The sequence below is a fragment of the Haliotis rufescens genome, unplaced genomic scaffold (genome assembly GCF_023055435.1).
Source record: "Haliotis rufescens isolate VD_foot unplaced genomic scaffold, xgHalRufe1.0.p SCAF_11, whole genome shotgun sequence".
Classification (NCBI taxonomy): domain Eukaryota; kingdom Metazoa; phylum Mollusca; class Gastropoda; order Lepetellida; family Haliotidae; genus Haliotis; species Haliotis rufescens.
Genome location: NW_025963791.1, coordinates 45,468,200 through 45,490,772, shown reverse-complemented (window position 1 = coordinate 45,490,772; position 22,573 = coordinate 45,468,200). Strand labels below are relative to the sequence as shown.

General features: G+C 42.3%; 1 protein-coding gene across 5 annotated transcripts in view; it reads right to left on the bottom strand.

Annotated features, from left to right (window-relative positions):
* Positions 1 to 21,524, bottom strand: part of LOC124121061 (tyrosine-protein phosphatase non-receptor type 13-like) — a 155,918-nt gene extending 134,394 nt beyond the window's left edge. For all 5 annotated transcript variants that reach the window (XM_046484009.2, XM_046484010.2, XM_048392843.1 and 2 more), the window contains exons 1-5: positions 21,400 to 21,524; positions 12,192 to 12,339; positions 8,034 to 8,206; positions 7,153 to 7,212; positions 4,475 to 4,567 (exon numbers count right to left, since the gene is read on the bottom strand). In XM_046484009.2, the coding sequence (XP_046339965.1) occupies positions 4,475 to 4,567; positions 7,153 to 7,212; positions 8,034 to 8,206; positions 12,192 to 12,321 (456 nt within the window). In that variant the 5' untranslated portion in view covers positions 12,322 to 12,339; positions 21,400 to 21,524. The remainder of the gene's footprint in view (positions 1 to 4,474; positions 4,568 to 7,152; positions 7,213 to 8,033; positions 8,207 to 12,191; positions 12,340 to 21,399) is intronic.
* Positions 21,525 to 22,573: the final 1,049 nt, after the last annotated feature.

Below are 22,573 nucleotides of genomic sequence, written 5' to 3'. Positions count from 1 at the left end.
ATAAAGCAGCAGGACATCACAGAGTTATATAAAGGAGCAGGACATCACAGTGTTATGTATAGCAGCAGGACATCACAGTGTTATGTATAGTAGCAGGACATCACAGTGTTATGTATAGCAGCAGGACATCACAGTGTTATGTATAGCAGCAGGACATCACAGTGTTATGTATAGCAGCAGGACATCACAGTGTTATTTATAGCAGCAGGACATCACAGTGTTATGTATAGCAGCAGGACATCACAGTGTTATGTATAGCAGCAGGACATCACAGTGTTATATAAAGCAGCAGGACATCACAGTGTTATGTATAGCAGCAGGAAGCACAGTGTTATGTATAGCAGCAGGATGCACAGTGTTATGTATAGCAGCAGGACATGACAGTGTTATGTTTAGCAGCAGGACATGACAGTGTTATGTATAGCAACTGGACATAACAGTGTTATGTATAGCAGCAGGACATCACAGTGTTATGTAAAGCAGCAGGAAATAGCAGTGTTATATATAGCAGCAGGACATAACAGTGTTATGTATAGCAGCAGGACATCAGTGTTATGTATAGCAGCAGGACATCACTGTGTTACGTATAGCAGCAGGACATCACAGTGTTATGTATAGCAGCAGAACATAACAGTGTTATGTATAGCAGCAGGACATAACAGTGTTATGTATAGCAGCAGGACATCACAGTGTTATATAAAGCAGCAGGACATGACAGTGTTATTTAAAGCAGCAGGACATAACAGTGTTATGTATAGCAGCAGGACATCAGTGTTATGTATAGCAGCAGGACATCACTGTGTTACGTATAGCAGCAGGACATCACAGTGTTATGTATAGCAGCAGGACATAACTGTTATGTCTAAAACAGGACATCACAGTGTTATACAAAGCAGCAGGACATCACAGTGTTATATAAAGCAGCAGGACATCACAGAGTTATATAAAGGAGCAGGACATCACAGTGTTATGTATAGCAGCAGGACATCACAGTGTTATGTATAGTAGCAGGACATCACAGTGTTATGTATAGCAGCAGGACATCACAGTGTTATGTATAGCAGCAGGACATCACAGTGTTATCTATAGCAGCAGGACATCACAGTGTTATGTATAGCAGCAGGACGCACAGTGTTATGTATAGCAGCAGCACATGACAACATTATGTATAGCAGCAGGACATCACAGTGTTATATAAAGCAGCAGGACATCACAGTGTTATGTATAGCAGCAGGAAGCACAGTGTTATGTATAGCAGCAGGACATAACAGTGTTATGTATAGCAGCAGGACATGACAGTGTTATGTTTAGCAGCAGGACATGACAGTGTTATGTATAGCAACTGGACATAACAGTGTTATGTATAGCAGCAGGACATCACAGTGTTATGTAAAGCAGCAGGAAATAGCAGTGTTATATATAGCAGCAGGACATAACAGTGTTATGTATAGCAGCAGGACATCAGTGTTATGTATAGCAGCAGGACATCACTGTGTTACGTATAGCAGCAGGACATAACAGTGTTATGTATAGCAGCAGGACATCACAGTGTTATGTATAGCAGCAGGACATCACAGTGTGATAGCAGCAGGACATGACAGTGTTATATAAAGCAGCAGGACATGACAGTGTTATTTAAAGCAGCAGGACATGACAGTGTTATGTATAGCAGCAGGATGCACAGTGTTATGTATAGCAGCAGGACATGACAGTGTTATATATAGCAGCAGGACATGACAGTGTTGTGTATAGCAGCAGGATGCACAGTGTTATGTATAGCAGCAGGACATCACAGAGTTATATATAACAGCAGGACATCACAGTGTTATGTATAGCATCTGGACATCACAGTGTTATGTATAGCAGCAGGACAGGACATTGTTATATATAGAATCAGAGCATGACAGTGCTATGCATAGAATAAGGACATGATAGTGTTATGCATAGAATCAGGGTAGGATAGTGTTATATATAGAATCAGAGCATGACAGTGTTATATAGAGAGGAAGAGCATAACAGTGTTATATATAGAGGAAGAGCATGATAGTGTCATATAGAGAGGAAGTGTATGACAGTGTTATATATAGAGGAAGAGCATTACTGTTATATAGAGAGGAAGAGCTTGACAGTGTTATATATAGAGGAAGAGCATGATAGTGTCATATAGAGGGGAAGAACATGACAGTGTCATATAGAGAGGAAGAGCATGACAGTGTTATGTAGAGAGGAAGAGCATGACCGTGTCATATAGAGAGGAAAAGCATGACAGTGTTATATAGAGAGGAAGAGCATAACAGTGTAATATAGACAGGAAGAGCATGACAGTGCTATGTAGAGAGGAAGAGCATGATAGTGTTATATAGATAAGAAGAGCATAACTGTTATATAGAGAGGAAGACCTTGACAGTGTTATGTATAGAGGAAGAGCATGATAGTGTCATATAGAGGGGAAGAGCATGACAGTGTCATATAGAGAGGAAGAGCATGACAGTGTCATATAGAGTGGAAGAGCATGACAGTGTAATATAGAGAGGAAGAGCATGACTGCTATATAAAGAGGAAGAGCATGATAGTGCTATGTAAAGAGGAAGAGCATGACAGTGTTATATAGAGAGGAAGAGCATAACAGTGTCATATAGAAAGGAAGAGCATCACAATGTAATATAGAGAGGAAGAGCATGAAAAGTGTTTTATAGAGAGGAAGAGCATGACAGTTGTATGTATAGAGGGAGAGCCAGACAGTGTTATATATAAAAGCAGAGCATGACTGTTATATTTAGCAGCAGCGCATGAAAGTGTTATATAGAGAGGAAGAGCATGAGAGTGTCATATAGAGAGGAAGAGCATCACACTGTATGTAAAGAAGTAGTGCATGAAAGTGTTTTGTATAGAAGCAGAGCATGACAGTGTCATATATGGCAGCTAGATATGATACTACATATGATGTACCTCAAGGACATGAGCTGGAGACATGTGGAGAAGACCTACCTCAAGGACATGAGCTGGAGACTTGTGGAGAAGACGTACCTCAAGGACATGAGCTGGAGAGATGTGGAGAAGACTTACCTCAAGGACATGAGCTGGAGAGATGTGGAGAAGACTTACCTCAAGGACATGAGCTGGAGACTTGTGGAGAAGACGTACCTCAAGGACATGAGCTGGAGACATGTGGAGAAGACTTACCACAAGGACATGAGCTGGAGAGATGTGGAGAAGACGTACCTCAAGGACATGAGCTGGAGAGATGTGGAGAAGACGTACCTCAAGGACATGAGCTGGAGACATGTGGAGAAGACGTACCTCAAGGACATGAGCTGGAGATATGTGGATAGGACTTACCTCAAGGACATGAGCTGGAGAGATGTGGAGAAGACGTACCTCAAGGACATGAGCTGGAGAGATGTGGAGAAGACATACCTCAAGGACATGAGCTGGAGACATGTGGAGAAGAAAGACGTACCTCAAGGACATGAGCTGGAGAGATGTGGAGAAGACTTACCTCAAGGACATGAGCTGGAGAGATGTGGAGAAGACGTACCTCAAGGACATGAGCTGGAGAGATGTGGAGAAGACGTACCTCAAGGACATGAGCTGGAGACATGTGGAGAAGACGTACCTCAAGGACATGAGCTGGAGAGATGTGGAGAAGACTTACCTCAAGGACATGAGCTGGAGAGATGTGGAGAAGACGTACCTCAAGGACATGAGCTGGAGAGATGTGGAGAAGACGTACCTCAAGGACATGAGCTGGAGACATGTGGATAGGACTTACCTCAAGGACATGAGCTGGAGAGATGTGGAGAAGACGTACCTCAAGGACATGAGCTGGAGACATGCGGATAGGACTTACCTCAAGGACATGAGCTGGAGATATGTGGAGAAGACGTACTTCAAAGACATGAGCTGGAGACATGTGGATAGGACTTACCTCAAGGACATGAGCTGGAGACATGTGGAGAAGACGTACCTCAAGGACATGAGCTAGAGAGATGTGGAGAAGACGTACCTCAAGGACATGAGCTGGAGAGATGTGGAGAAGACGTACCTCAAGGACATGAGCTGGAGAGATGTGGAGAAGATGTACCTCAAGGACATGGGCTTGAGACATGTGGAGAAGACGTACTTCAAGGACATGAGCTGGAGACATGTGGAGAAGATGTACCTCAAGGACATGAGCTGTAGACATGTGGAGAAGACTTACCTCAAGGACATGAGCTCAAGAGATGTGGAGAAGACTTACCTTAAGGACATGAGGTGGAGACATGTGGAGAAGACGTACCACAAGGACATGAGCTCAAGAGATGTGGAGAAGACTTACCTTAAGGACATGAGCTGGAGACATGTGGAGAAGACTTTCCTCAAGGACATAAGCTGGAGACATGCGGAGAAGACTTACCTCAAGGACATGAGCTGGAGACATGTGGATAGGACTTACCTCAAGGACATGAGCTGGAGAGATGTGGAGAAGACTTACCTCAAGGACATGAGCCAGAGACATGCGAAGAAGAACGTCGTCTTCACACATGGCAGACAGCAAGGACTCCAGGTCCTTACTGATATTCACCTCCTAGAAGGGAGAGATTACAGGATTTATAACATCCTGAATTCTTGGACTATGTGATAGCTTCCACACAGACCACCACCACTTCCTCCACACACGTGTCACCATGCTCCCAGCAGACACAGGGCGGCAGGGGCTGACAAGGAACTAACTGTGGACCTAATGACAGCAGACACAGGGCGGCAGGGGCTGACAAGGAACTAACTGTGGTCCTAATGACAGCAGACACAGGGCGGCAGGGGCTGACAAGGAACTAACTGTGGTCCTAATGACAGCAGACACAGGGCGGCAGGGGCTGACAAGGAACTAACTGTGGTCCTAATGACAGCAGACACAGGGTGGCAGGGGCTGACAAGGAACTAACTGTGGTCCTAATGACAGCAGACACAGGGCGGCAGTGGCTGACAAGGAACTAACTGTGGACCTAATGACAGCAGACACAGGGCGGCAGGGGCTGACAAGGAACTAACTGTGGTCCTAATGACAGCAGACACAGGGCGGCAGGGGCTGAGAAGGAACTAACTGTGGACCTAATGACAGCAGACACAGGGCGGCAGGGGCTGACAAGGAACTAACTGTGGTCCTAATGACAGCAGACACAGGGTGGCAGGGGCTGACAAGGAACTAACTGTGGTCCTAATGACAGCAGACACAGGGCGGCAGGGGCTGACAAGGAACTAACTGTGGTCCTAATGACAGCAGACACAGGGCGGCAGGGGCTGACAAGGAACTAACTGTGGTCCTAATGACAGCAGACACAGGGCGGCAGGGGCTGACAAGGAACTAACTGTGGTCCTTATGACAGCAGACACAGGGCGGCAGGCGCTGACAAGGAACTAACTGTGGTCCTAATGACAGCAGACACAGGGCGGCAGGGGCTGACAAGGAACTAACTGTGGTCCTAATGACAGCAGACACAGGGCGGCAGGGGCTGAGAAGGAACTAACTGTGGTCCTTATGACAGCAGACACAGGGCGGCAGGGGCTGACAAGGAACTAACTGTGGTCCTAATGACAGCAGACACAGGGCGGCAGGGGCTGACAAGGAACTAACTGTGGACCTAATGACAGCAGACACAGGGCGGCAGGGGCTGACAAGGAACTAACTGTGGTCCTAATGACAGCAGACACAGGGCGGCAGGGGCTGACAAGGAAATAACTGTGGTCCTAATGACAGCAGACACAGGGCGGCAGGGGCTGACAAGGAACTAACTGTGGTCCTAATGACAGCAGAGACAGGGCGGCAGGGGCTGACAAGGAACTAACTGTGGACCTAATGACAGCAGACACAGGGCGGCAGGGGCTGACAAGGAACTAACTGTGGTCCTAATGACAGCAGACACAGGCGGCAGGGGCTGACAAGGAACTAACTGTGGTCCTAATGACAGCAGACACAGGGCGGCAGGGGCTGACAAGGAACTAACTGTGGTCCTAATGACAGCAGACACAGGGCGGCAGGGGCTGAGAAGGAACTAACTGTGGTCCTTATGACAGCAGACACAGGGCGGCAGGGGCTGACAAGGAACTAACTGTGGTCCTAATGACAGCAGACACAGGGCGGCAGGGGCTGACAAGGAACTAACTGTGGTCCTAATGACAGCAGACACAGGGCGGCAGGGGCTGACAAGGAACTAACTGTGGACCTAATGACAGCAGACACAGGGCGGCAGGGGCTGACAAGGAACTAACTGTGGTCCTAATGACAGCAGACACAGGCGGCAGGGGCTGACAAGGAACTAACTGTGGTCCTAATGACAGCAGACACAGGGCGGCAGGGGCTGACAAGGAACTAACTGTGGACCTAATGACAGCAGACACAGGGCGGCAGGGGCTGAGAAGGAACTAACTGTGGTCCTAATGACAGCAGACACAGGGTGGCAGGGGCTGACAAGGAACTAACTGTGGTCCTAATGACAGCAGACACAGGGCGGCAGGGGCTGACAAGGAACTAACTGTGGTCCTAATGACAGCAGACACAGGCAGCAGGGGCTGACAAGGAACTAACTGTGGTCCTAATGACAGCAGACACAGGGTGGCAGGGGCTGAGAAGGAACTAACTGTGGACCTAATGACAGCAGACACAGGGCGGCAGGGGCTGACAAGGAAATAACTGTGGTCCTAATGACAGCAGACACAGGGCGGCAGGGGCTGACAAGGAACTAACTGTGGACCTAATGACAGCAGACACAGGGCGGCAGGGGCTGACAAGGAACTAACTGTGGACCTAATGACAGCAGTCAGCGGATAACTTGCCTCTCACAGCAGCACTCCACAGGAAAAGGTCAACAACAATAATTGTTGACAATAATTGTTAACAGGAGGAAATATAATGCTGTGCAGTCATAACACTACTGGAAGACATTAAAAAGCTTTAACACTGAGATTTACCTTCCCTGATAATCTGTCATACTGACCCTGAATCAAATATATCCAATTTACCCCGTGCAAGTCTATAACAGATTACTACAATGTCAGGAAAATGAAGAGAGTCTCTGGGCATCTTTTTATTACATAATATTTAGATGATTCAACAACTCTTTGTTTGTTAAATATGTTCATTTCTACTTCCGTGACAGAGGTTGGGTTACGTACCTTGTTCTGGCCATTCTGCACTGCCTCCTTGAGCAGTCTCCCCAGGGCAAACACATACACCTGGGACAACACAACACAACGGTCTTCAATAAACATCGGGTTACAGCCGAAATCCATCATTATATCAATCAGCTGTTGTAATCTCAGCCTCCCTTTCCTTACAAAATAACATCTAGCTCTATAGATTAACCCGAAGGATTAATAGATATTGAAATAACGCTGTAAATGGTGAATTATTAATAAATTAAAAATGGCAAGATATACCTGAAACAACCTCAAACAAATATACCCTGTACTATTTACCTGAAACAACCTCAAACATATATACCCTGTACTATTTACCTGAAACAACCTCAAACATATATACCCTGTACTATTTACCTGAAACAACCTCAAACATATATACCCTGTACTATTTACCTGAAACAACCTCAAACATATATACCCTGTACTATTTACCCGAAACTACTTGAGGCATGTATGTCCAGTACTATTTACCTGAAACTACCTCAGAAATATATGCACAGTACTAACTACACACAGGAACTCGTTATTGGTCGGTAAATAAAAATATATACCCCCAATGTAAGTAGAGAAAAGGAGTGTCACTCGCCATCTTGCTGTTTGTTTACATTTGATATGCAAAGTGATTTTTTTATTATACACTTAATGACAAGCGCATTTCTGGCCGTAGATTGATTGATAACACATTTCTACACATGTACAAGTCATCCACATTCAATTAATGTACCCTTATATCGACAGTTTATTTCGCGAGCTGGGAAAATGTTACCCGCTCAGGGTTGGTAACATTTTTACTGACTAATAACGAGTTCCTGTGTAACTACATCATTTGAACACATGCATCACAGGAAATATACCTTTTCTAGTGATGCCTCGGAGACTGAGCTGCTGCCATTGAGTTCAGGTGCCACGTACATGATGTTTTGTCGAACGGGATCTGACTCCGCGAAGGACACTCTTCCAGAAGCCCCAAGCAGCAGTGTGCTTGGGCTGATAGCGAAAACATGGCCTTCCTCAGAGAAGGCCTTGCCTGCAATACACAACGTCACATCACTGAAAACATGGCCTTCCACAGAGAAGGCCTTGCCTGCAATACACAATGCCACTTCACTGGCAACACGGCCTTCCACAAGTGGCCTTGCCTGCAATACACAATGTCACATCACTGAAAACACGGCCTTCAGCAGAGAAGGCCTTGCCTGCAATACACAACGTTACACCACTGATAACACGGCCATAACTCATCAAGTAATGGATGTCACGATACGGTGTCACATGATACAAGACATATCTCAATACAGAAAATAATATCAAAATAAAAAGACTCAGCCTCTTGTTTTAATAATCTCTTGAGTTTGTTTTTATCAAAACAGGAAATAAATAGTTTCCTGTTATACAGTTTGACATTTTATTCAACTCAAGATAGCTGTCAAAACTGTATAGCTCTAACTGTAAGGTTCATGTCTCACAGCACAGTTCATGTCTCACTGAACAGTTCATGTCTCACTGCACAGTTCATCATCATGTCTCACAGCACAGTTCATTTCTCACAGCTCAGTTCATGTCTCAATGAGCACAGTTCATGTCTCACAGCACAGTTCATGTCTTACTGCACAGTTCATGTCTCACTGCACAGTTCATGTCTCACTGCACAGTTCATGTCTCATAGTACAGTTATGTTTCACAGCTCAGTTCATGTCTCACTGCACAGTTCATGTCTCACTGCACAGTCCATGTCTCAATGCACAGTTCATGTCTCATAGTACAGTTATGTTTCACAGCTCAGTTCATGTCTCACTGCACAGTTCATGTCTCACTGAACAGTTCATGTCTCTCAGCACAGTTCATGTCTCACTGAACAGTTCATGTCTCACTGCACAGTTCATGTCTCACTGAACAGTTCATGTCTTACTGCACAGTTCATGTCTCACTGAACAGTTCATGTCTCACTGCACAGTTCATGTCTCATAGTACAGTTATGTTTCACAGCTCAGTTCATGTCTCACAGCACAGTTCATGTCTCACTGCACAGTTCATGTCTCATAGTACAGTTATGTTTCACAGCTCAGTTCATGTCTCACTGAACAGTTCATGTCTCATTGTACAGTTATATTTCACAGCTCAATTCATGTCTTACTGCACAGTTCATGTCTTACTGCACAGTTCATCATCATGTCTCACAGCACAGTTCATGTCTCACTGCACAGTTCATCATCATGTCTCACAGCACAGTTCATGTCTTACTGCACAGTTCATGTCTTACTGCACAGTTCATCATCATGTCTCACAGCACAGTTCATGTCTCACACCTCAGTTCATGTCTCACTGCACAGTTCATGTCTTACTGCACAGTTCATGTCTTACTGCACAGTTCATCATCATGTCTCACTGCACAGTTCATGTCTTACAGCACAGTTCATGTCTCACTGCACAGTTCATGTCTCACAGCACAGTTCATGTCTTACTGCACAGTTCATGTCTTACTGCACAGTTCATCATCATGTCTCACAGCACAGTTCATGTCTCACTGCACAGTTCATGTCTCACTGCACAGTTCAGTATCATGTCTCACTCACAGCACAGTTGATGTCTTACTGCACAGTTCATGTCTTACTGCACAGTTCATCATCATGTCTCACAGCACAGTTCATGTCTCACTGCACAGTTCATGTCTCACAGCACAGTTCATGTCTCACAGCACAGTTCATGTCTCACTGCACAGTTCATCATCATGTCTCACAGCACAGTTCATGTCTTACTGCACAGTTCATGTCTCACTGCACAGTTCATGTCTCTCAGCACAGTTCATGTCTCACAGCACAGTTCATGCCTCACAGCACAGTTCATGTCTCACTGCACAGTTCATGTCTCACAGCACAGTACATGTCTTACTGCACAGTTCATCATCATGTCTCACTGCACAGTTCATGTCTCACAGCACAGTTCATGTCTTACAGCACAGTTCATTTCTCATTGCACAGTTCATGTCTCATAGTACAGTTATGTTTCACAGCTCAGTTCATGTCTCACTGCACAGTTCATGTCTCACTGCACAGTTCATGTCTCACTGAACAGTTCATGCCTCACAGCACAGTTCATGTCTTACTGCACAGTTCATCATCATGTCTCACAGCACAGTTCATGTCTCACTGCACAGTTCATCATCATGTCTCACAGCACAGTTCATGTCTCACTGCACAGTTCATGTCTCACTGAACAGTTCATGTCTCACTGCACAGTTCATGTCTTACTGCACAGTTCATCATCATGTCTCACAGCACAGTTCATGTCTTACTGCACAGTTCATCATCATGTCTCACAGCACAGTTCATGTCTCACTGCACAGTTCATCATCATGTCTCACAGCACAGTTCATGTCTTACTGCACAGTTCATGTCTTACTGCACAGTTCATCATCATGTCTCACAGCACAGTTCATGTCTCACACCTCAGTTCATGTCTCACTGCACAGTTCATGTCTTACTGCACAGTTCATGTCTTACTGCACAGTTCATCATCATGTCTCACTGCACAGTTCATGTCTTACAGCACAGTTCATGTCTCACTGCACAGTTCATGTCTCACAGCACAGTTCATGTCTTACTGCACAGTTCATGTCTTACTGCACAGTTCATCATCATGTCTCACAGCACAGTTCATGTCTCACTGCACAGTTCATGTCTCACTGCACAGTTCAGTATCATGTCTCACTCACAGCACAGTTGATGTCTTACTGCACAGTTCATGTCTTACTGCACAGTTCATCATCATGTCTCACAGCACAGTTCATGTCTCACTGCACAGTTCATGTCTCACAGCACAGTTCATGTCTCACAGCACAGTTCATGTCTCACTGCACAGTTCATCATCATGTCTCACAGCACAGTTCATGTCTTACTGCACAGTTCATGTCTCACTGCACAGTTCATGTCTCTCAGCACAGTTCATGTCTCACAGCACAGTTCATGCCTCACAGCACAGTTCATGTCTCACTGCACAGTTCATGTCTCACAGCACAGTACATGTCTTACTGCACAGTTCATCATCATGTCTCACTGCACAGTTCATGTCTCACAGCACAGTTCATGTCTTACAGCACAGTTCATTTCTCATTGCACAGTTCATGTCTCATAGTACAGTTATGTTTCACAGCTCAGTTCATGTCTCACTGCACAGTTCATGTCTCACTGCACAGTTCATGTCTCACTGAACAGTTCATGCCTCACAGCACAGTTCATGTCTTACTGCACAGTTCATCATCATGTCTCACAGCACAGTTCATGTCTCACTGCACAGTTCATCATCATGTCTCACAGCACAGTTCATGTCTCACTGCACAGTTCATGTCTCACTGAACAGTTCATGTCTCACTGCACAGTTCATGTCTTACTGCACAGTTCATCATCATGTCTCACAACACAGTTCATGTCTCACTGCACAGTTCATCATCATGTCTAACAGCACATTTCAAGTCTCACAGCACAGTTCATGTCTTACAGCACAGTTCATGTCTCAATGAGCACAATGAACTCAAAATGTTAGCAAACAAGAAAACCTGAGTTCTGTAAACTGTTTTCACACTTTCAAGGGTGGTCGGATAGCCTAGTGTTTAAAGGTTCGCTCGTCACGCCCAAGCCCCGGGTTCGATTTCCGACATGGGTACAATGTGTGAAGCCCATCTCTGGTGTCCCTCGCCTTGATATATTTGCTGGAACATTGCTAAAAGCAGCGTAAAACAATACTGGGTAGAATAGCTCTTCAGCAACCCATGCTTGCCGTAAAAGGTGACTAATGGGATTGGGTGGTCAGACTCGCTGACTTAGTTGATGGATGTCATCAATCCCAATTGCGTGGATTGATGCTTATGATATCAATCACTGGATTGTCTGGTCCAGACTCGATTATTTACAGACCGCCATCATATAACAGAATATTGCCGAATGCGGCATTAAATAACAAACAAACAAACTCAATGACAGGCATAAAGTACTGCAGCTGAGTGCAGCTGTACCTACCTCTGATGAAGAGGTCTTGCAGGGCCTCGCCGCTCTGACAGAGGACTCCCCAGACCTCTGCTTCCTGGAGCGGCGCCCCACGGATCTCCAGTGCCTCGGACAGGCTCACTGGAATGTCCACGCTCGGCATTCTCAACAGACAACCTTCCTGAAGAAGACAAACACAACTGAATATCTCTTAGATAAGCATTCAAACTTTCATTCATGCAACTTTGTTATATGGCAGTGTATTTTATTGTTGAACAATGATTGCAACTGTGTTGCATTGTTTCTGCTGAGATTCAGTAGATGGTCATTGCATTGTATTTGGGCAGTGATAAGTCGTCAGGAATGTGTGTACTAGTTAATCTAAGCAGATATCAGGAAGTTGCAATATATTTAGATGCTAGTGTGGTGTTTGTCTTCCGGTCTGTATACCGCAGACGGTGACAGTATGTTATAGAGACATATGGACATTTCTGTATGTTCTCTAGTAGGAGAGAAATACTTAAACTACCCTATATAGTGCAATATCATACTCAAATACTTAAACTACCCTATATAGTGCAATATCATACTCAAATACTTATACTACCCTATATAGTGCAATATCATACTCAAATACTTATACTACCCTATATAGTGCAATATCATACTCAAATACTTATACTACCCTATATAGTGCAATATCATACTCAAATACTTATACTACCCTATATAGTGCAATATCATACTCAAATACTTATACTACCCTATATAGTGCAATATCATACTCAAATACTTATACTACCCTATATAGTGCAATATCATACTCAAATACTTATACTACCCTATATAGTGCAATATCATACTCAAATACTTATACTACCCTATATAGTGCAATATCATACTCAAATACTTATACTACCCTATATAGTGCAATATCATACTCAAATACTTATTGTTGTGTATGTATTATGTTATTTGTCCGACCCGCACATTGGAGGAACATCAAATCTTCAATACATAACAAAACCGTAGTTGGCTCAATCACTGTTTAATGTAGAACTGGCGCTGCCTCACACAGCTGCCTAGGTTACAACAACATAATGACGTCACACCTAAAGTGACGTCACTGCACGTGCGCATTGGCGCACTTACAATGTAAACATACCTAACATGCACAACATTTCTCCCCCTTAAAAGAAATTACTTTCTACTTCTCTAACCAATACATTTACAATATTCAGAACACAGGACTAAAGTTAAAATTTAACAATGTTACAACTTTCAACCACAAATGATAAACTCATATATATATGATATCTGCTACACATTGCTGAATACTTTATTCAATGACTTAATTGTCAAAACTGTCAGTTTCCACATTGTGTTCTCACAGGGTTAGTCTATCGGGAGATTTTCTCACTCTTTCTGAACGTCTCACGGTTTGTTTTGCTGGTACATTTGCAATTGTCACCTCACTGTCTTCACACTGGTGTTCATCACATTGCTGTGATGCACTAGGTATTACGATAGGGTCGCCTTTGTTGACCCTGATACTTTCTACAGTCCCTGCACTACAGTCACTTTGAACAATCATGTTCTCGTTACCATGGTTACTAGTTGCATCTCTACACCTTAATTGATCAATATGACGCTTGACAGTTCTATTGCCAATGTCAACATCATAATGTCTTTCACCACATTTTGTCATCACCTTGCCAGCAGTCCATTTGTCTTCTTTGTTGTACTCACGCACCCACACCTTATCATTGTCATTTAGCTGTCTTGTGTCGCCAGGTTGACACAATGAAGAAGACTGTTTTGTAGCAACAACATCAGCATGATTAGGCTTGATTAAGTCAAGTCTACATCTTAGTTCTCTTCCAAGAAAAAGTTTTGCTGGAGTTTCTTGAGTTGTGCAATGGGGACTAGAACGATAGGCTAGCAGAAACCTATCAATCTTCTTCTGTAATGTTGCATCATCCCCTCTAGTTGATTTCATAGCTTGTTTGAAGGATTGAACAGCTCTCTCAGCAAGTCCGTTTGTAGCAGGATGATATGGAGCAGATAAGATGTGTTTTACACCATTACTTCTCAAGAATGTTTCAAACTCATTTGACACAAATTGTGGACCATTATCTGTAACAACTTGCAGTGGTAATCCATATTTCCCGAACAAACCTCTCATCACTTTCACTGTCACATCAGCAGTAGTTGAATTCATAACAATCACCTCTAACCATTTGGAATGAGAATCTACAACAATGAGGTACATGTGACCCATGAAAGGACCAGCAAAGTCCAAATGAATGCGACACCATGGTTTTGATGGCCATGACCAATGATGAACAGGAGCTTTTGTTGGATCATTTTGAAGATTCTGGCATGTAATACACATTCTTGCAGTACTTTCAATATCAGCATCTACTCCAGGCCACCACACATAACTTCTAGCAACTGATTTCATTTTCACCATTCCAAAATGACCACCATGTAACTCATTTAGAACACCGTTTCTGAGTTTAGAAGGAATCACTACTCTCATTCCCCATACAATACATCCTAATTGAATAGAAAGCTCATATCTTCTTGAGTGAAATGGTTTCATTATTTTGTTCTCACTGTGATCTTTATCCCAACCGTTCATCACTGCCATGTACACTTGTGAAAGAACAGGATCTCGCCTTGTCTCATTTCTCACATCACCTGCTGTAAAAGGCAGATGTTCAAACTGACTTGCATAGAACAAATCTACATCATCACTCACACATTTTGTTGTATCAGGTAGAGGTAAACGAGACAACACATCAGCATTTGCATTGGCAGAGGAAGATTTGTACTGAATTTTGTAATCATATGCACTGAGAATCAATGCCCATCTCTGTAGACGAGCAGCAACTAATGATGGTACTGACCGTCCCTCACCAAACAGGGCAGTGAGAGGTTGATGATCTGTCACGAGTGTGAAATGCCTACCATACACATACTGATGAAATCTTTTCACACCAAATATAATTGCTAGGGCTTCTCTGTCAATTTGTGAATATCCCTTTTCAGCCTTGTTCAGTGTTCTTGAAGCAAATGCAATCGGTCGTTCAGTACCATCACTCATCTCATGAGACAACACAGCACCCACGCCATAGGAGGATGCATCACATGCCAATGTTATTGGCAACAATGGATCATAATGACACAACACATCGGAACTTGCAATTTTTGCTTTAGACATTTTGAAAGATTTCTCACATTCAGTTGACCATAGCCATTTCTTGTCTTTCTGCAACAGTTCGTTTAACGGGTGAACGATTGTAGAAAGGTTCTGGATGAATCTGCCATAGTAGTTGACTCCACCGAGAAAGGAACGTAGTTGTGTCACATTTTCAGGTCTTGGAGCACTGATGATAGCTTTCACCTTATCTTCTGAAGTATGAAGTCCTTCTTTGTCAATAACATGACCGAGATATTTGACTGAGTCTACAAAGAATTTACACTTACTTTGTTTTACTCTCAAGCCGAATTGTTGTAATCTTGACAAAACTGCATCCAAGTTCTGTAAGTGTTCTTCATCGTTTGAACCGGTCACTAGAATATCATCTTGATGACATAATACTTTCTGCAAACCTTGAAGAATTTGGTCCATAGTAGCTTGAAAAATTGCGGGAGCTGAAGCAATGCCGAAAGCAAGTCTTGTGTACCTGTAGAGTCCTTTTGGAGTATTGATGGTGAGTAGTTTCTGTGAGTCTTAATCCACCTCCATTTGTTGATAAGCATGAGCAAGATCAATCTTTGAGAATTTCTGACCTCCGGCAAGTTGAGCAAACATGTCTTCAATCTTGTTTTGTGGATACTGGTTCACATTTAAAGCTGGGTTTACAGTAGATTTGAAATCGCCGCATATTCTGACAGATTTGTCAGGTTTGACCACTGGAACTATTGGTGTAGCCCACTCAGAATGTTCTACTTTGATAATCACGGCATTTTTCTCCATTCTTGAAATTTCTTCATTCACTCTATCATGAAGTGCATAAGGAACAGGCCTAGCTTTCATGTATTTAGGAGACATGCCATCTTTCACTTCTAAATGGGCTTTGATTCCATTAATTGTACCCGGTCCATCAGAAAATACATCACAGTATTTCACAAACATTTCACTGAGTTGATCTTCACTTGACATTTTGTGACACATGTTGACATTATTTCCTAATGATTTCCAGTCAATATTTACGTATGGTAACCACGCCCTCCCCAGTAACGGAGGACCTTTTCCCTGCACGACATGTAGTGGTAACTGGTTTACTCTTTCACCATCACGAACGTCAACATGTATGATACCAAGATTTGTGACAAGCTCACCTGTGTATGTTCTCATTGGGATTGGCGATTCTTGTAAGCTGCATTCTGAAAAGTTCTTTCTGTAAACGCCTTCAGTAATGATAGAACTTCTTGAGCCAGTATCTAACTCCATCTTTAGATCATGTCCATTTACATTCACTGTCACCCATATGACATCTGCAGCACCGTGAATAGCGAGCAAATGATTTAGACAGTCACCTAAATCATCTAGAATGTCATCTTCATATTCATGGGTTGAACAATGTTCTTCATTGATAGCATTTACACGAAAAGTTTGACGCCTACCGTTTCTGTTTACATTGCTGGAGCTAGCACTTCCTGGTTGACGAAACCCGGATGTTGAACTTTGACCTGACCTTTGACTCCATTTCTTCGCTTTGCATACCTCCTGAATATGGCCTTTCTTTTGACAGAATGAGCAAACTGTATCTTTGTAATTACAAGTATCAGCTAAATGCGAAGGCTTTCCACATCTATAACAATAATGTTCATACCTTGCATTAGATCTTCTGTTGTTGAAAGAAAACACCTCTGACTGTGATTGTTTCTTCGGTAATCCGTTGCGGCACAATTCTTCTGAATCTTTCGCAGCTAATTCCAATGAATTTGCAATTGAAACTGCACGTTCTAGTGTCAATTCTAATTCTGCAAGCAATTTTCTTTGAACATTTACACTTTTCAGTCCAAGAACTAACTGATCTCTTAAACATTCATTCAGTGTAGCGCCGAAGTCACAAAATCTAGCCAGTCCTTTCAAAACAACAACATATTGTGAAACAGTTTCGTTTTCGGTCTGCATTCTCTTGTGAAATCTGTATCTTTCAGCAATAACACTTGGTCTAGGCATGTAATGATCACGTAAAACAGTGAATAATTGTTCCAAAGTACGTGTACGAGGCAAATCAGGAGAAACCAACGATTTGAGAACATTGTAAGTTTTTGCACCAATCATGGAAAGAAACCCGGAAACTCTTCGTTCATTTGGAATGTCATTAGCATCGAAATATAAACTCACTCTTTCAGAATATGACATCCAATCTTGTAAACTTTCATCGAACTGTCCAACATCTCCAATGACGCCTGCCATTATGGAAAAGCACTGAATGTAATCACGTATAGAAAGTTTTATCCTCGTCGCCACTGTTGTGTATGTATTATGTTATTTGTCCGACCCGCACATTGGAGGAACATCAAATCTTCAATACATAACAAAACCGTAGTTGGCTCAATCACTGTTTAATGTAGAACTGGCGTTGCCTCACACAGCTGCCTAGGTTACAACAACATAATGACGTCACACCTAAAGTGACGTCACTGCACGTGTGCATTGGCGCACTTACAATGTAATCATACCTAACATGCACAACACTTATACTACCCTATATAGTGCAATATCATACTCAAATACTTAAACTACCCTATATAGTGCAATATCATACTCAAATACTTATACTACCCTATATAGTGCAATATCATACTCAAATACTTATACTACCCTATATAGTGCAATATCATACTCAAATACTTATACTACACTATATAGTGCAATTTCATACTCAAATACTTATACTACCCTATATAGTGCAATATCATACTCAAATACTTATACTACCCTATATAGTGCAATATCATACTCAAATACTTATACTACCCTATATAGTGCAATATCATACTCAAATACTTATACTACCCTATATAGTGCAATATCATACTCAAATACTTATACTACCCTATATAGTGCAATAGCATACTCAAATACTTATACTACCCTATATAGTGCAATATCATACTCAAATACTTATACTACCCTATATAGTGCAATATCATACTCAAATACTTATACTACCCTATATAGTGACATATATAACTCAAATACTTAAACAACCCTATATAGTGCAATATCATACTCAAATACTTATACTACCCTATATAGTGCAATATATAACTCAAATACTTATACTACCCTATATAGTGCAATATATAACTCAAATACTTATACTACCCTATATAGTGCAATATATAACCCAAATACTTATACTACCCTATATAGTGCAAATATATAACTCAATTACTTATACTACCCTAAAGTGCAATATATAAATCGCAAATATATCTTATCATCCACATTTTCCACAACAATATCCGGAAAGACAAAAAGTCCAGTACAGGCTCATAAACTTAAAAGTGAAAAGCTTGACCGCCCACAACATAATGATTTATTGAGGCGTCGAAACAAGACCATCTACAAATATGCTAACTGCTGACTGCCTTCTGGCTCAGATCCTTCTGCTAATTCTGCCCTACATAACTCCACAGCCAGAGGCATGGAGTGTCTCCATTTAGGTAGTGCTACTAACTCACTGTCACATGTGACGACATAATAACCTTCAGTTGGCTGCTAGGGTTTCTTGTTTAAATATCACAATAACTTTCTTTCCACCCACAATTCAATCAGGTGATAAACTTTCTGTGTTCTGTTTTCAGAGGTACATTTGCTATGCGTCATATATATAACGGGCAGGGCCACCTGACTACTGGGTGGGTCTACAGGGTGGGTCTAATGGGTGGGTCTATTTGGCGGGTCAACTGGGCATGTCTACAGGGTGGGTCTACTGAGTTGATCTACTGGGTAGGTCTACTGGGTGGGTCTATTGGGTAGGTCTACTGGTTAGATTTACTGGCTTGGTCTACTTGATTGGTCTACTTGAGGGGTCTACTTGACAAGTCTACTGGGTGGGTCTACTTGATGGGTCTTCTGAGTCAGTCTACTTGACAGGTCTACTTGGTCGGTCTACTGGGCTGGTTTACTGGGTAGGTCTACTTGATGGGTCTACTGAGTGGATCTACTTGACAGGCCTACTGGGTGGGTCTACTGGGTGGGTCTACAGGGCTGATCTTCTAGGTGGGTCTAATTAGTGGGCCTAATTAGTGGGTCTACTGGTGGGTCTACTGGGTGGGTCTACAGGGCTGATCTTCTAGGTGGGCCTAATTAGTGGGTCTACTGGGTGGGTCTACTTGTTGGGTAACAGGGCGGGTCTACTGGGTGGGTCTAAAAAACACTGACTGCTGCGAACTCTACATGCAACTGTCAGCTGACAGAAGGTATGTGTGTCACTAATTTTGTACAATGTCACTCAAAACTGGTGCTCTCTGTAGGGTTTGAATCAAAACATGATAATGTGCTTATTAAAAAGAAAATCACTCAACGTTCACAGGCTTTTTTCTTTTTGTTTCCAACATTGACGTAAATGGCTGAAAAATACTTAATAGTAGCCTCAAGTTAACAATATCCAATCCAGCAGCGGATGCATCATTCAAATGCTGTATATTTAACAACCATAATAAGCCAAACTAATAACATATTTAAATGTCTCCAAGCATATAAGAGAAGGTTGTCTTACATATATGTTTGGTTGTTTTGACATAACGTGAACGTAGCAGGTTTGTTAATCAGACTTGATATAACACATGTAGAAATGTGATCTAGTCAATCTTCCTGCAATGTTGCCTACTGCTGACTAACGGAAGCCTGCATTCAGACAGGTACCTAGGGTGCAGCAACTATGCCTGGTTAAAAAGATTGATAATCGTAACTATCGTCGATGGGAAGAAATATTAACCATCGACATGAAATTTCTGTCCTCGATAATAACTTATATCAACATTGTGATGAAATAAAGTTTACATTTACCTAAACAGACTTGTTATTGTCAATAATGTCAATTGTTGAAGACGGAAAGCAACTGTTTTTGTGAAATGTCCACAAAGTAATCTATGCATAAGTGTGTCACTGGAGTGAAATATGTTGATTTCTTTCAGGACTTTCTTGCATAATAGTTTATACTTATTTCTTCGACTTTTATCGATAATTACTTGATATTTAGTTAGCAATGATCGATCTCTATAACCTATATCGATAGCCAGAACTAGCAGCAATCCCCTGCCATCTCCTGTATCCTGCATGGCTCTGGGCTTGTGAGAGCTCCTATGTCAAAGACATGTAACTTGTACAACAATGTTCCTATGTGTAGCCATGTGTAACTCCATCGAGGACTTACTACCTAATATCAACACAAGCCATATATTCCCACTGGGTAATAACCCAATTATCTACCAGCCTCAATCTGGTGTATGTATGTAGGTAGTAATGCAGGCAGTAGTGACGAAAATAGCCCTTGCAACCTGATTCCCCATCCTCAACCCTGCTGGCACTGGTCCAGCTCAGCTGAAGCATCAGTGAGGATCCCAGCTTCAGACAACTAGTGCACAGTCTATCTACCTGATACAGACATGGGGAATACATGGGCAGTGAGTTCAGTAGGATAAATCTGCCATATTCTGTGGGTTATGTGCTTGATAAGACTTATAGTTTTAGACATATATTTGTGATAATGCATTTATTAATTTGCAACATCTGTTCATCTGCTTTGTATTAAGCTATTAATCCTTGATGCATCATGCATGGTCCAGTCAATCAACGTTTCTGGTTTTACTTCAAGTCCTATCATCTTGTTGAGGAGTGGACAATTAAACCATCCATTTGAAAACATGATGCAAAGACGAAATAGTTAGTTTCATCTGAAGTCTTTCCCTAAGAACAGGTTGACTAAAACGACATGTGACCGCCATCACATGTCAACTAAAAAACAAAACACAAGTACGTCTACCATGACCCCGCCCACTCCCAACAACATGGCTCATTGGCAGTCGCGGTGGTTACCTCCCTTTAAATGACTTTTGACACGAATAACGGTAATAACACGAGACTTTTACAGGTTCTGTAAGCTTGCTCGGAATGTCAGTCTTGCGTGGCTCGATTATTTGGCTTTAGCTACATCAGCTGCTTAAATGTACAATATACTTTACACATATGCTAGCTGTGAGTACTCACCCACTTATTATTCTTGTTTTGTCTTCGTTTCGAAAGTACTCCCGTTAGTTTTCAGTGGGTAAGAAGTGGCACTGGTTGGCCGCCATAGCACTGGTGTTCTTGGTCCTAGCCACCCTACAACTAGTTTTATTCAAAATCGGACTTCTATTTATTTATTTCTTGAACGATACACCCAGCGATAAAAAACCCGGAATCCTATGCAAAGTTGTTTTTAAATATAACATATTTTGTTTTGCGAGGTGGGAGAAATTCGCAATCACAAAGTGTATACGATGTAGAATCCGTTTCGTGAATATGACAGACTGTTCGTCTGGACCCGACAGCACCTAGGCACATATACACCAATGTATGGTTTGTTCGTGTCTAATGTGATTGCTCTTAAACATTTTCGCCTCAGTCTATATTTTGAAGGAGAACTTACTTACTCAATCACTAGCTGGAAGTTTCAGATTTCATTACCCACAAAATATCATTAAACTGAACTAAAAATGTAGAATCTTACAGCCTCTCTCACTAGAGATACGTTTCAGATCTCAAAGATAATTACAAACAATCACCAAAGATAATCAAATTGAACTGTGAAGTGCACCATTTTAAAGGTACATTTTGAGATATATGTGGAGTAACACAATGAAGAGACTCGGGGGGGGGGGGGGGGGGGGGGTGTGGATTGCTAGATCTACATCAGTCATTAAACTAATAGCATCTATTTTAAGAAGGTTATGCATCAATATAATGAAAACTATTTTATTTTTAACGGCGATTCCAATTTGACTGAACTCACATTTTATTAACACAGTAGACACCTGAACTGGCATACATATATAGTTAGTTGTCAAGTCAGTAGTATACAACCCCGCCTGTAGCAGACGCGCCTGGACTGCGATGAATCACGGCGTGTGCTCGCCAGCCGCTAAATAAAGACTCTTTGTTTTAACGGGCGTTATTATTTCAGTTTATTGTAACAGCATAACGTGTCTGTTTCATTATTGAGACATTACGAGGTTTATTTCTGGCCGATATTCCGTCTCCATACAAATGATAGCGGCTGTATAAGTGTTATACACGCTACTCCCAATTCACACAGATTAACATAGAACTTGGGGCTGTCTAACAAGCACCCTGTTTATGTTCTCGAGACGCCGTTGTTCTGACTGGTCCCGTCATTAACCTA